Source organism: Rhineura floridana, chromosome 14 (assembly GCF_030035675.1).
Source record: "Rhineura floridana isolate rRhiFlo1 chromosome 14, rRhiFlo1.hap2, whole genome shotgun sequence".
Lineage (NCBI taxonomy): Eukaryota > Metazoa > Chordata > Lepidosauria > Squamata > Rhineuridae > Rhineura > Rhineura floridana.
In genome coordinates, this window is record NC_084493.1 from 25484085 (window position 1) to 25500669 (window position 16585).

At 45.0% G+C, this 16585-nt stretch overlaps 1 protein-coding gene across 2 annotated transcripts in view; it reads right to left on the bottom strand.

Moving 5' to 3' along the window:
- Positions 1-16585, bottom strand: part of CCDC33 (coiled-coil domain containing 33) — a 181491-nt gene that overhangs the window by 19388 nt on the left and 145518 nt on the right. For both annotated transcript variants that reach the window (XM_061595008.1, XM_061595007.1), the window contains exons 13-14: positions 991-1186; positions 154-242 (exon numbers count right to left, since the gene is read on the bottom strand). In XM_061595008.1, the coding sequence (XP_061450992.1) occupies positions 154-242; positions 991-1186 (285 nt within the window). The remainder of the gene's footprint in view (positions 1-153; positions 243-990; positions 1187-16585) is intronic.

Here is a 16585-nt window from a genome sequence, read left to right on the forward strand (position 1 = left end):
TTAATTGCAAAATTTGGCAAAGTGTGAATTTCAAAGGATAGATGTGTTCTGTTTGCATACTGGTTTGGGAAGTGAAAATTATATTTCCCATTCCTACCTACAATAGAGGACCTCTCCAAAGCTGCATTGAGTGTCAAACACAGGAGTGCTTACCCGAATCAGTTCATTCTGCAGCCTTTGCACCCGGTCTTTCATCCTGGCCATCTCCCGAGCCCCAGAGGTTAGTTTTTGCTTAAGAGCCACTAAAACAAACAAACAAATACACACAGAGCTTGGAGAAAACCTCATCAAAGTGAGCCATGCCTCATATAGACAATGGTGGATGCTCTGTCTTCTGTGATATGAGAGGCTTCTTGGCTTACGTACCCCAGCTCTGAATGTTAGTGGGTGAAGCTGTGACCATGTCAAACTACTTTATTTTTGGATGAGACCATTGGACTATCTAGTCTGATATTGCCTACTCTGGCAGCACATTTCAAGGGTCTCTGGCAAGCGACTTTCACACACCTCAGATTTTTCAAAATGGAGATGGCAGGGATTGAACGTGAGACCTTCTTCATGCAAATTGCATGCTCCACCTCTGAGCTGTACAGTAGCTGCCCAGCAAAGCTGCAGAATGGTAGGTTGGGTTTGGCTAAAATGACATACCAAGAGCCCTGATGGATCAGGCCAAAGGATCATCTAAACCAACATCCTGTTCTCACAGTGACCAAACAGACCCCTCAATAAAAAGTCTGCAAGCAGGACCTGGGCACATCAGCACTGTCCCCACTTGTGATTCCCAGCATCAGAGTCTCAGAGACATCCTGCCTCTGACAGTGGAGCCAGAACATAGCAATCGTGGCTAGTGGTGATGTATAAGAGTCTACCCTGTCTGGCTGCTACCCAACCAGCATTACATTCTTCCCATCAGGAGGAACTTCACTTATCCCTTCCTGTGTCTCTGTGCCTCAAATGGGTTGGCCAAGGAGAAGTGGACAATCCCCTTACATATCCTGTCCACAATTTCTGCCTTTGTCATGACATCAACGTCTATGTCATGGAACAGGGCACGGCCCACGTCCTCATGCATGGCCAGGTTGCGTCGCAGGGTGCTGTTCTCAGCTTCCAGGTTGGTAATGTGCTGGCGCAAGGACAGGATATCATCCGCCATCCTCTGCATGGCTGTGCGGTAATTTTCCATCTCCTGCCAAGCACAGGAAAGCAGAAGGAGAAAGAAATGGGAATTATTTCCTGGTAAGAGCATAAAGGTCAAGAAATAGACCCCGGTTAGTTTTGCCATGGCCTGATGGTGATAATGTGGAGGCAGGCTTTTTCTCAGGTGCCACCAGCATTGTGGAGTCCCCTCCCTGCTGTAATATGAGAGGCCACATCAGTATTGGCATTCCAGTGGCTCTTGAAGACACACCCGTTTAGATAAGTGTAGCCCTGATCTCCTGACTTGAATCTCCTATTTTGATTGTTGTGCTTTACGGAGGGGCTTGTTGTTGGGAGTGGGGCTAGATCAACTCCTGTTTTGTTCTTTTGTTTATGTTCCAGAAGGGAGATAGGGTCCTCCAGATGGATAGGCTTGATTACCTTTACCTGTGATGCTCAGACTGACTTCCTTCCATTGTTAGACTGATACATCTCAAGGAAGCTTATCTGCCCCTCCTCCTTCCGTCCTTTCCTCTCTTCTCTTCTCGGACTGTCCGGGAGAGAGGAGACACCTTTGTCTCTGCTCTCTCTCTCCTAGCTATGAGGGCAACTCCCAAGCCGGGGCACTGAGCCTTCAACTTAGTTAGTTAGTTAGAACTAGGTATGCCTTTCTATCTACTATGTATTTCTATAAATAAAGTAGCTTTTCTTATTTTACTAAGTCTTAAGTCTCAGTGATCTCAATGCAGGGTAAAAGCCTGCTTTCTTAGGTAAATGCACACACGCATTTCAGACCGCTGTTCTCTGTTTAACAAACATACAAATTTATACAACAACACTTGCTTTATTGTGTATTTTAGTTATGTGTGTGTGTTTTGTAATTGGCCATATAACTTAGAAACTACCCTGGCAATTAAGCAGTGCATAAATAAATAATCAAGCACGCACACAGCAAACATGTATGCCATGAGAACAAGGGCCAGGGCCAGCCCAAGACAGTCTGCTGCCTGAGATGTCTCTCCCCCTCCCCAGGTCAAGGTACTCGTGGCTGGTTACATTATTCTGGCACCTGAGACTGATAAAATCCCATGTTTCCTTGGGAGTAAAAAATACAGTAATCATCAATCAATCATTTATTTGTTTCATTTCTGAAACAGGCTGTATAACTATCACAGGGCAGTTTACAAAGCAATCACGTGAAATCAAATAAAAACCCTAAAATCATAACTAAAACATTTGATGCAGCGAAATACTTCCAATAATTTAGTTAAAGACTCAAATGTTCATATGTGTTCATACATTATCTTCCATCAGCCTGGATAAATAAATAAAGCAGCTGTCCAAGGTTTCAGGAAGGGTTATCTTCCAGCCGTACCTGGAGATGCCTGGGATTGGAGCTGGGACCTTCTGCATGCAAGGCAGATTCTCTAGCACTGAGCGATAATCTCTCCCTACTGAGAGGTTAATCATAGTACTAATGGGAGGGAGTTCTACAGTTGGGGTGCTAGTGCAGAGAATGCCCTGCTTTGCATCACTGTGTAATGGGCAACCCCCTGGGGAAGAACCACAAGCAAGGCCTCCCCCTGCTGACCTTAAGACACAGGTCAACATGTGGCAGGAGAGGCACTTTTACAACTGTTTGGGTCCTGCGTCATTCAAGGGTTTATTCACTAGCTAACTATTTGCTGACCTTTGGTGACACCCTAAATCAGCTGCTGCATTCTGCCTAACATTAGGGCTGGCTCTGCTTCTCCCTTTTCATTACATTTAATAAAGTAATGAAAACAATATAATAAAAATGTAATTATAAGGATGCAATGAATCACAGGCAGATTGTAAGTAGGGGTATGCACAGACACCACCACCCCGTTCACCCCATGGCTCCAGTCTGGAGAGCGGCATCATGCTGACCACAACTTGGAAGTAACTAGTTACAAATAATGAATTACTTGTAATTCATTACTTTTTTGAGTAAGGAGTGGGTAATTCCTTTACATTTTGATTGTAATAGAACTAGGAGTAATTTTACTACTTTTGTGGAGTAATTGCAACGTTTCCAGAATTACTTTTGAGCAGGGGAAGTCTTCTGCTCCTCTGATTTGTGGATGAAAATCATGTGCCTCAAACTGGGCTTCTGTGCAGTGTTGCTCTTTCCTCATGCTCTGTAGGTGGGTAGGAGGCGATGAGGGAGGAGGCAGAGAGTGAGACGGGGTGGAGTGGAGAAAACAATTATTTAAAAAAATGGATAGTGGTGGTGAAGAATGGAGCGGAGGGAAAAAGGATCCAGAGGTCAAGAACATGGATAAAGGAGGAGAAGGAGGCAGCAGCAGAATGGAGATAAAGAACTGTGGAGGTCACAGATGACAACGCGTTTGTGTGTGTGTGTGTGTGTGTGAATACTGTGTTTGCACTTGGCATACAGTGGCCTCCACTGGCTACTGTGCTGCATTTGCAGTATTTTAACTTTTTTGCATCTCAGGGGAAAATGTTTGCTTCAGTGAGTGTCCCTTAGTTGGTGGCAGTGCAGGGTCTGGGAGGTGGTTAAGTGAGAGAGATGATCCTGGCTGGCTGAGTGGGGGAGGGGGGTTGCACTTGGTTTGACATGCAAAGATGTGAGTAGCGGCCTCAGCCTCCCTCCCCACCACCCTTACCGGTGGAGAGACCACCATTGCTATCTTATGGATAAAAAGAATTATTCTACTACCTCTCCGTGTGTATGTTTATTTTTAATGTTGTTTTATGTGACTTAGTGTACAGCAGCCAAAGCCAGCACCTTGTAGGCATTTTTTAAAGTAACTGAAATGTAATTATAGTGATTACTTTGGAGGAAAAAATAAAGTAATCAGTTACTTTCAGACCAATTGCAATTGTAACAGTAATTACTACTTTTTTGGGCCATGTAACTGTAACTGTAATTTATTACTTTTAAAAAGTAATCTTCCAAGCTCTGAGGCTGACCCACCCTGGGTCGACATTGCATCTCCTCTCCTCCCCTGACTGAGATCAAGGTCAATTTAGTGTTGCAAACGGCCTTCCTGCAGGAAAGCCCCTTGAGAAATAGGGCCCTCCAGGATAACTTTCTCAGCTCATGAGCAGAGGGAATGATCCTGTACACCTGCATGCCTGGGGGATTGCTACTCATCAGGCAGGTAGGAGAGCCGCAGCTGCCTTTCTTCCTGCCCGTTGCCCTGCCCCCTGACAGCCCCAGGCCATTCAAGGCCACCAAACCAACCCGTAGCAATCCGTGGCTATCAGAACTCGACACGGCTGAGGCCCAAAAGCATCTCAATGGACCCAATTTGGCCGGGACTCCGATGAACCCAGTGCACAGTCCTATAAGCAGCCCAGTGCTCCTGACTGTTCCCAAGGGCCGTTGTGCTCAGGTCCTGCTTGTAGGCTTCCCATAGGCATCTGGGGGCCACTGTGATAAGAGGATGTTGGACTAGATGGGCCACTGGCTTGAACCACAGGGCTCTTCTGATGTTCTTACACTCTAAGCAATTTGGAAAGAATCTCCTACCCAGCCCCCTCTAACCTTGGCCAGATTGTACATGCCAATCTCTTTCCCCATGTGTCAGCTCAGAAAACAGCTGTTTTGGTTCAAACAGATCCTGCACTGTTGCCTGTGAGTGACCTTGCCTTCACTTTCCAAACCGTATTGCACTCTTCCCTCCCTCCTCTCTGATTTGTCGCCGAGCAAAATGCAAGTGTTTTGCGTACAAAAAGGTCAGCAGGATCACAGCTGAGGGGCCTTGTCCTCCTCCCTGCCTGCCTCAGGCCAGGATGCTTTCCCAGTCACTAGTGGCTTTTCTCCCCCTTTAGGATGCACACCTTAATGTGGTGAGGGGGGTTGAGAGTGTTGAAGAAGCTGAGAGCAATGCCGTCAGGAGTCTAGACCAAGAGGCTAGACTCCTTGCAGGGGCACCCATGGCGGAATGGTCAAAGCTGAGATACCAGACTAAGATGCATTCAAACCACCTCTGAATACCTCTTACCACGAAAACCCTATGAACAGAGTATCCAAAATGCAACACGAGATAGTGCTGGAAGATGAGACCCCCAGGTCAGAAGGAACTCACTGAGCTACTGGGGAAGAACAAAGGACAAGTACGAGTAGCGCTGTGACTAATGCCGCAGCTGGGTCAAAGCCAAAAGGAAGCCCAGAGGCTGATGCGCACAGATGCGAAAGGAGAGTCCGGAGTTGTACAATGCACACAATAGGAACATGGAATGTGAGAAGCATGAACTAGGGAAAGTTAGAAATTGTCAAGCAAGAAATGGAGCGTATCAACATTACAATACTTGGCGTGAGTGAATTAAAATGGACTGGAATGGGACATTTTCAATCAGGCAACTACAAAATATTTTATGCAGGAAATGAGAAATCAAGAAGAAATGGGGTTGCTTTAATAGTGAGAAGTGATGTAGCAAAAGCAATTAGGAGCTACAACACAAGGTCTGAGCGAGTGATATCAATGAGATTAAACGGGAAACCTATCAACATAACCATCATCCAAGTCTACGCTCCAATGTCAAACGCAGAAGAAGAGGAATTGGAGAGATTTTATGCAGAAGTACAGGAGGAAATTGATCACACACCAAAACAAGATATGATGATAATCATGGGGGACTGGAATGCAAAAGTAGGGAACAGAGAAGAACTAGGAATTGTGGGGCAATGGGGCTTAGGTGACAGAAATGAAGCAGGAGAAAGACTTATTGAATTCTGTGAAGCCAATAATTTGTTTCTTGCCAACACATTTTTTGAACAACCAAAAAGACGACTGTACACGTGGACGTCACCAGATGGTCAATATAGGAATCAAATTGATTATATAATTGGAAAGAGAAGATGGAGAAGTTCCATACTTTCTGCAAAAACAAGACCAGGAGGAGACTGTGCTACAGATCATGAACTGATTGTATTGAAAATCAGAGTAAAGCTAAAGAACAACAACAAAGCACTCATAATGCCAAAAATACAATTTAAATAACATCCCAGAAGAATATAAAGATCAAATAAGGAACAGGTTTGAGGCTTTAAACTTAGTTGACAGAGAACCAGAAGAACTATGGAATGAAGTCAGGGACATTATCAGGGAAGAATGCAAAAAGGCAATACCTCTACTTAAAAAGAGAGAAAGACCTCGATGAATGACTGAAGAAACTCTTCAAATGGTTAAAGAGAGAAGGAAAGCAAAACCAAAAGGAGATAGAAACACAGTCAGAACCCTAAATGCAACTATACAACGACTAGTATGTATGTATGTAGTATGTATGTAGTATGTATGTAGTATGTATGTAGGGACAAAGAAAACTATTACAATAGTTATTGTATAGAAATAGAAAAGGACAACAAAATGGGAAGAACTAGAGCCCTGTTCCAAAAGATTAGAGAAATGAAAGGGAAATTTAAACCACGAGTAATCAACATGGGAACACACTGACCGAGATGAAATAAAAGGAAGATGGAAGCAATACACTGAAGAACTCTATAAAAGAGATGACAGGATGACAGATTCATTCACGGAGGGACCATATGATGAAGAACCAGAAATTTTAGAATGTGAGGTGAAAGCTGCTCTTAAAATTCTTGAAAGAAACAAATCACCAGGAATAGAAGGCATACCAACAGAGCAGAGCTTGGAAGTAACTAGTTACAAGTAATGACTTACTTGTAATTCATTACTTTTTTGAGTAAAGAGTGGGTAACTCCTTTACATTTTGATTGTAATAGAACTAGGAGTAATTTTACTCCTTTTGTGGAGTAATTGTAACGTTTCCAGAATTACTTTTGAGCAGGGGAAGTCTTCTGCTCCTCTGATTTGTGGATGAAAATCATGTGCCTCAAACTGGGCTTCTGTGCAGTGTTGCTCTTTCCTCATGCTCTGTAGGTGGGTAGGAGGCGATGAGGGAGGAGGCAGAGAGTGAGACGGGTGGAGTGGAGAAAACAATTATTTAAAAAAATTGATAGTGGTGGTGAAGAATGGAGCGGAGGGAAAAAGGATCCGGAGGTCAAGAACATGGATGAAGGAGGAGAAGGAGGCAGCAGCAGAATGGAGATAAAGAACTGTGGAGGTCACAGATGACAACGCGTTTGTGTGTGTGTGTGTGTGTGTGTGTGTGTGTGAATACTGTGTTTGCACTTGGCATACAGTGGCCTCCACTGGCTACTGTGCTGCATTTGCAGTATTTTAACTTTTTTGCATCTCAGGGGAAAATGTTTGCTTCAGTGAGTGTCCCTTAGTTGGTGGCAGTGCAGGGTCTGGGAGGTGGTTAAGTGAGAGAGATGATCCTGGCTGGCTGAGTGGGGGAGGGGGGTTGCACTTGGTTTGACATGCAAAGATGTGAGTAGCGGCCTCAGCCTCCCTCCCCACCACCCTTACCGGTGGAGAGACCACCATTGCTATCTTATGGATAAAAAGAATTATTCTACTACCTCTCTGTGTGTATGTTTATTTTTAATGTTGTTTTATGTGACTTAGTGTGCAGCAGCCAAGACCAGCACCTTGTAGGCATTTTTTTAAAGTAACTGAAATGTAATTGTAGTGATTGCTTTGGAGGAAAAGTAAAGTAATCAGTTACTTTCAGACCAATTGCAATTGTAACAGTAATTACTACTTTTTTGGCCATGTAACTGTAACTGTAATTTATTACATTTTAAAAGTAATATTCCAAGCTCTGCAATAGAGTTGCTACAAGCTACTGAGACTGAATCTGTCCACATTGTGACAAAAATCTGTTAAGAAATATGGAAAACTAAACAATGGCCCACAGACTGCAAGCGTTCAATATGTATCCCACTTCCAAAGAAAGGGGATCCCAGAGAATGTAGTAATTACTGAACTATTGCCTTAATATCCCACGCAAGTAAAGTAATGCTCAGGATTCTACAACAAAGGCTCTTACCATATATGGAGCGAGAAATGTCAGACGTCCAAGCTGGATTAAGAAAGAGAAGAGGTACCAGAGATCATATCGCAAACATACATTGGATAATGGAACGGACCAAGAACTTTCAGAAGAAAATCACCCTGTGCTTTATAGACTACAGCAAAGGCTTTGACTGTGTAGATCATGAAAAACTATGGAATGCTTTAAAAGAAATGGGGGTGCCACAACATCTGATTGTCCTGATGCACAACCTATGCTCTGCACAAGAGGCTACTGTAAGGACAGAATATGGAGAAACCGATTGGTTCCCCATCGGAAAGGGTGTGAGACAGGGGTGTATTTTACCACCCTATTTATTTATAATAATAATAAAATAAAATTTTATTTATGAGTCGCCTATCTGGCCGAATGAATGGCCACTCTAGGCGACGTACATAACACAGTAAAATACAATATAAAAACAATGAGAACCACAATCAATAATTAATCTAAACACCACCCTTCCAGTTAATAATGGCATTAAAAGCTAATCTACCCCGGAGATCCCGTAGGCCTGCCTGAACAGCCAGGTCTTCAAGGCCCGGCGGAAACCTATCAGGGAGGGGACATGGCGAAGATCGAAAGGAAGGGAATTCCAGAGGGTGGGGGCCACAATCGAAAATGCCCTCTCTCTGGTCCGCACCAGCCTAGCTATTTTAACTGGTGGGACCGAGAGGAGGTCTTGTATGGCTGATCTCGTCGGGCGGCATAATTGGTGACGCTGGAGGTGCTCCTTCAGATAAACTGGGCCAAAACCGTATAGGGCTTTAAAGGTTAACACCAACACCTTGAATTGGGCCCGGTAAACAACTGGCAGCCAGTGTAGATCTACCAACACCGGAGTAATATGATCACAGTGACGGCTGTTCTTAATCAAACGTGCCGCTGCATTCTGTATCAGCTGTAATTTCCGGACCGTTTTCAAGGGTAACCCCACATAGAGCGCATTACAGTAGTCTAAGCGGGAGGAGACCAGGTCATGTATCACCCATGGGATCAGATGGATAGGAAGGTCGGGTTGCAGCCTCTGTATTAGATGTAATTGATACCAAGCTGCCCGGCTCACTGCCGAAATCTGAGCCTCCATGGACAGCTGGGAGTTAAGAATGACCCCAAGGCTGTGGACCTGGTCTTTCAGGGGTAATCTTACCCCATTGAACACCAGGTCTATATCTCCTAACCTTCTTTTGTCTCCCACGAGTAACACCTCGGTCTTATCGGGGTTTAGTTTCAGCCTATTCCCTCCCATCCATCCACTTACGGCTTCCAGGCACTTGGACACGGTGTTCACAGCCAACTCTGGTGAGGATTTAAACGAGAGATAGAGCTGGGTGTCATCCGCATATTGATGACACTGCAGCCCAAATCTCCTGATGATGGCCCCCAGCGGCTTTACATAGATGTTGAATAGCATGGGGGAGAGGATAGAACCCTGTGGGACTCCACAATTAAGAGGCCAAGGGTCTGAAACCTCATCCCCCAATGCCACCCGTTGATGCCTGTCTGAGAGATAGGAACGGAGCCACCGTAAAACAGTGCCCCCTATTCCTAATCCCTCCAGGCGATCTAAAAGGATACCGTGGTCAACGGTATTGAAAGCCACTGAGAGGTCCAGGAGGACGAGGAAGGTATATTCTCCCCTATCCAACGCCCTCCTCATATCATCCACCAGGGCGACCAAGGCTGTTTCAGTTCCATGTCCAGTCCTGAAGCCCGATTGGAATGGATCGAGATAATCTGCTTCATCCAAGTGGGTCTGTAACTGTTTGGCCACCACTCACTCAATCACCTTGCCCAAGAATGGTAAGTTAGAGACTGGGCGGAAGTTATTCAACTCTTGGGGATCCAAGGAGGACTTTTTCAAGATAGGCTTTATTACTGCCAGCTTGAGGGCTGCTGGCATTGCACCCTCTTCCAAGGATGCATTTACCACTGCCTTGATCCCTTCGCTCAGCTTCTCTTTGCAGCTCATAATGAGCCACGAAGGGCAAGGGTCAAACAGACAGGTGGTTGGCTTCACAGAAGAGAGCACCTTGTCCACTTCCTCAGAGGGAAGAGGCTGAAACCGATCCCACCATTTAACCGGAATGCAACTGGCCGACTCTGGCTCACTTCCTGTATCCACGGCGTATGGAGTCATGCTCTTCAGGCGCTCGATTTTATCGGCAAAGTGTTTAGCAAATGTGTCACAGGAGGCTTTAGAATGTTCCATGGGTTCCTGAGCAACTGGACCGACCAGGCTTCGGACCACTTGGAACAACCTCCTGGGACAGCACTCTGCAGACGCAATAGAGGCAGCAAAGAATTCCCTCTTTGTTGCCTTTGTTTCCACCTGGTAGGCAGCTATTGCTGCTCTAACCAGTGTCCGATCGTCTTCAGAGCGAGATTTCCACCACCGGTGCTCTAGTCGTCTCACCTCCTGTCTCAGGTCCGCAGCCGTGGTGTATACCAGGGTGCTATCTGAGTTCTATTCAGGGAGAGAGGACGTTTCGGAGCCACCTGGTCTACTGCCCTAGTGATTTTCCTATTCCACTCCATCACCAGGGTTTCGACTGGGCGTCCTTCAGCAAGCTCCAAATCTCCCAGCGCATTCAGGAATCCTTTAGGATCCATCAGGCGTCTGGGACGGACCATCCGAATAGGTCCTTGTCCCCTGCGGAGGGTGTGTGGCATTACGAGGTCCATAGTCACCAGGTAGTGATCTGACCATGACACGGGGTTGGAAACGACAGTCCCCATTTCCAGATCATTTCCCTCCCCTCCCGAGACAAACACAAGGTCAAGAGCATGACCGGCTACATGGGTGGGCTCTGTATTACTAAGGTGCAGTTCTCAGGAAGTCATGGTTTCCATGAAATCTCGAGGGGCTCCAGTGAGGACGGTCTCGGCGTGCACATTGAAGTCCCCCAGACCTAATAGGCTGGGGGAGAGCATCCGCACGCCTGCAACCACCTCGAGCACCTCGGTCAGGGAGTCTGCTGTGCAGCGGGGTGGGTGGTACACAAGTAGAATCCCTAAACTGCCCTTTGGGCCCAACCTCCAGTACATGCAGTCAACAAACTTGATCTCATGGAGAGAGGGTCTGGCAAAAACCAAGGACCCCCAATAGATGACTGCCACTCCCCCTCCCCGCCTACCAACCCTCGGCTGCTGTGCGTATCGGAAACTAGCTGGACACATGGCCTCAAGTGTAAGAGCTGAGGCTTCATCCAGCCAGGTCTCCATAATACACATCAGGTCTGCGTTCTCATCCAGGATCATATCATGGATGAGTGTTGTTTTTTGTGCCACAGACCTGGCGTTACATAACAGCAGACGAAGGTCGGATGGAGTCCTGAGTCCCCCAGTTATCTTCTGGTTATGGACAGGCCCGGAGCAGGGGATGGATATTATGCATCTATCCCTTGTTCCCCTAAACTGGCGTGGCCTGCCACCTGCACCTTTCCAGGATCTGCCGCCTAGCCTTTTAATATTGTGGCCCCCCACCCTCCCCATGGTACTCCCCTCCGGTCTGCACATGCCCCCTCCTTATCCACCAATCAAGCAAGCCCCCCACCCCAAAACTACACCAGAATATCTTAAGTCCAACAGGCATCCAATCTCCGCTACAAGTCACTCCTCTATACACAGAACATAACATACGGAAAGCAGGATTGGACCAAGAAGAAGGAGGTGTGAAAATTGGAGGGAGAAATATCAATAATTTAAGATATGCAGACGATACCATACTACTAGCAGAAACCAGTAATGATTTGAAACGAATGCTGATGAAAGTTAAGGAGGAACGCACAAAAGCAGGACTACAGCTGAACGTCAAAAAGACTAAAGTAATGACAACAGAAGATTTATGCTTTACAGTTGACAATGAGGACATTGAACTTGTCAAGGATTATCAATACCTTGGCACAATCATTAACCAAAATGGAGACAATAGTCAAGAAATCAGAAGAAAGCTAGGACTGGGGAGGGCAGCTGTGGGAGAACTAGAAAAGGTCCTCAAATGTAAAGATGTATCACTGAACACTAAAGTCAGGATCATTCAGACCATGGTATTTCTGATCTCTCTGTATGGATGTGAAAGTTGGACAGTGAAAAAAGCTGATAAGAGAAAAATCAACTCATTTGAAATGTGGTGTTGGAGAAGAGCTTTGCGGACACCATGGACTGCAAAAAAGACAAATAATTGGGTGTTAGAACAAATTAAACCAAAACTATCACTAGAAGCTAAAATGATGAAGCTGAGGTTATCATACTTTGGACACATAATGAGAAGACATGATTCATTAGAAAAGATAATAATGCTTGGAAAAACAGCAGGGAGTAGAAAAAGAGGCAGGCCAAAAAAGAGATGGATTGATTCCATAAAGTAAGCCACAGACCTGAACTTACAAGATCTGAACAGGGTGGTTCATGACAGATGCTCTTGGAGGCCACTGATTTATAGGGTCGCCATAAGTCGTAGTCGACTTGGAGGCACATAACAACAACAACAACAGTGGCTTTTCTGAATAAAGGGATGCCCAGTTCTGCTGGTGCATTGTTAGGGAAAGCATGTGGGTAGGAAAGGAGATATAAGATCGGGAAATGTTGGTTCATGAAAGTCGAAGCTTTGACTTCTTGCATGTATCCTAAATGCTGGTGTCAGAAATGAATTTTGGGGAAGGGCTGTAGCTGGCACTGACTGGCAGTGGCTTTTCAGGATTTCAAATGAGGAGTCTCCCAGCCCTACCTGGAGATGTCGGGACTTGAACCTGGGACCTTCTGCATGCAAAGTGCATGCTCTACCAGTTAACTGCGTCCCATCTACTAAGCAAAGCACATGCTCTACCGCTGAGCTGTGATTCCTATTTCATGGCTCATACAAAGCTGGTCTTATATGATGTGAGACTTTGTGTTCAAACTAGTCCAATATTTTTTACTCTGACTAGGCAGTGGCTCTTAGGAGTTTCATATAAGAATGTTTCTAAGCACTGATTCTCCTAGTTGAGGATCAAATTCCAGCTTGGCTTTAAACAGGGATGGGTGCATCTGTCACTTTCAGATTCTTTCACTTTCTCATTTCCTCTGATCTTAAATTCATTTCTTCACATTCCACATCCATTTGCTATTAAAAAAAAAAGTCTTCTTGACAATTCATCAATGAACTTCCACTAATATACATGTTTTGATTCTATTTTGCCTAATATACACATTTTTGGATAGCAATTCCCCTGGATATAATGCATCTTTAATGCTATTTTCATGAATATATGCACTGTTATGCACACTTTACCTTAGGATCAGATTTTTGTACACATTACTTGGCTGGTGAACTGCATTACAAAAGCTTGAGAAGTGTGAATTGTAAAGGATGGCTGTGTTTTGGTCTGCAGTTCCCGGCCAGGCAAATACATCTGCATGGGCAGAGAGAACCCAAAGAACCTGCCCAAATGAAACCAATACAGTTGATCGTGGCTAACAAGAAACCATCATCTCTATGGGAGCATCAGCTTCCTTGAGTGAGGCCTTGGGAAGGAAAGGCTAGGACAGAGCTGTCTCTGTGCCAAACTGCTGATCTCACAAGGCTCCTGGCCTTGCCCTAGCTTTCAGTAGGATGTCAAGAGATAAGCATGGTTTATTTGTTCACAGACCAAGGAGATTGATTGCCTCGCATTTTAGGAGGGGGGTGAAAAGCCCCATTCCTGTCCTTCTGGACGATGGTGAGGCAGCTTGCTGGGGGCCACTGAGCACAGCATCATCCTGATAGGATGAACTGCACAGGAATTGGAGCAGAAGACTTCACTTCAAAGAAGTGGATGGACGTCCAGTAGGAACATAGGAAGTGGTCTTGTACTGAGTCAGACGATTGGTCCATCTACCTCAATACTGTCTACACTGACTGGCAGAGGCTCTGCAGGGTTTCAGGCAGGAGTCTCTCCCAGCCCTACCAGGAGATGCTGGGGATTACACCTGGGACCTTCTGCATGCAAGGCAGATGATCTGCCACTGAGCTACAGCCCTTGGGCATCCAGTAGGGTGGTTGCTTACACATTGCTGACCAAAGAGAAAGTAGGCACCTTTTCACACGATGCAGACCTCATTTATGGAACTCACTGCTGCTGGGAGTGGTGGTGCCACTGTCTTATTTATTGGGTTTTTTAAAAAAATTAACCAAATTTATATACTGCTTGATTGTAATCGAACTTCTAAATCAGAGATGTAGTCTAAGAACATCTGGAAGGCTACCAGTTCCCTATCCCTGCCTAAGCAATGCCAGCCAGTTCCCCAGCCACCAACCACCCAAATGCACATATTAAGGGAAAACGTGCTTAAAAATGAATATACCGGTGAAAACAGCATACAAACATGCATTATATTAGTAGAAACTGCTAGCCAAAAATGTGTACATTTGTTAAAAATGCCTACAAATATGTGCTTATTAGAAGAAATTTACACTAAAATGCTGAAGCATTTTCATGAGGATTTTAAAACTTTAATTTTGTGAAATTTTGCAGAAATGTGGTGAACTGAATGTAAGGTTGGAAAAATTAGAAATGGAGAGAACCAAAAATGACAGATCCTTCCATCTCTAATTACAATTCTTGCAAGAGGCAGAAAAATCATGAAGTGGCCCGTGATTTTCAAATGGTCTGTGGGGAAAAAAGTTTGGGAACCCCTGGAATAGTTGCTTTGAGAAATGACCTCCCAGAATAGGATTAGGGTGAGTATTGTGCATCAGGGATACCCCTGCTGGTGAATTCTGGATAAGAACATCCACAGTGCATCAGGGACACTGGTGTGTTTACCCTAGGGGAATGCAGTCCTTTTTTTTTTAGTCAGTCACTAATACAAATCACATTCTTTTTGTTCTTCATCACACAAATCACAGTTTCTTTCTCCCCCCTCTTTTCTTTCTTTAAAGCTACAATCCAATACACACTTACCTGAGAGTAAGTCCCATTGAACTCAATGGAGTGTATGTCTAAGTAGACACATATTGGATTGCTGCCCCCAAACTGTTTTTCTTTCTTGCTGCCTGTGAGCGTGGTGGCTGCAGCCAAGGTCCTTATAGTGATTATGATGGGGCAACTGACACTGGCTTGCATTCAGCTAAGTCCTACTCAGAATAGACCCATTGAAATGAACAGACCTAAGTTAGTCATGTCTATTAACTTCAATAGGTCTACTCTGAATAGGGCTAGCATTGAATTCCAACCATTTTCTTTTCCCAGAATGAATTGGACATTGGATTATATCCAATGCTTGGTGCTACTCAGAGCAGACCCATTGAAATGAATGAAACTAAGGTAGTCATGTTTATTTTTAATGGTTCTACTCTGAGTAGAAGTAGCATTGAATACAACCCCATTGTATTATCCCTGGGCATTCTAGGGCAAAACAGCCATCTCACTCACACACTCACGCATACATGCACACATGCACGCACGCGCACGCACGCACGCACGCGCACGCACGCACGCACGCACACACACACACACACAGAGAATGGCCTGCAAAAGATGCAACATGTCAGACTTTCTACGGAAAGAAATTGGCATCTGCTAGGAGGCAGCTGTTGAGAATACCTCTTTTGTTGGCTTAAGAAGGTTAGTTCCCTAACTCCCCAATGAGTGGCAGATGGGTACAAATGGGGAACAAAAACAAGCCCCATCAGTACCCAGCTGTGACTCTTGGCATTCATTTTGTCAGGAATGAAAACTGAAACAAATGGGCCACTTTTGGTGCCATTTTCCATTTATTACTAAACAAATGTACATCTTAAGGCTATTTCTTGGGCTTCTCCAGACTGTCAGCATTTTATGGGAGGGATTCAAGTACATACCAGAAATTTAAGTTTGCACAATTAAAAATATTCTGTCACCCTTGTGCAACAAATATACTTTATTTTTTAAAAATGGGCTTTTGCAGTTAGGAAAGCAATGGGAAAATAAGAACATAAGAAGAGCCTGTTGGATCAGGCCAGTGGTCCATCTGTTCCAGCATCCTGTTCTCACAGGGGCCAACCAGATGCCCAGGGGAAGCCGGCCAGCAGGACGGATAACTGAGGGCAAGAAGGATAATTTTGGGAATCAGCAGGGGTGCAGACAGGGCTGGACCTCAACAGTGAAGTCCAGGCCCCTGCAGCCCAGGGGCCTCCAAATGACCACCCAGAGAATGGCAGATGATGGAGGCAGCATCTAGACCAGTATAGGTATGCTGGGGCCCACCAGGGCTAAAGCTGGTTGCTGCAGCATATTTTCTTTATTTTTAAAAACATTATTTTTCTCCAATAAAATGGTGACGATTCCCAAGTCAATGTGGTTAGCATCAGGGCATAAGCAAATGCCATTTTATTCCTGCAGTCATGATGGTGCTGTGATTTAAGTGAGTTTAAAGTAAGAACAGAAGACAAGCCAAAGAAGTCCAACATCCTCTTCTCACAGTGGCCAACCAGAGGCCTACGTCAATGAAATGAGTGCATAGTTTTAAGCTGTTTTAGCACAGTTTGCAAACACCATTTTTGTTGATATGGTCA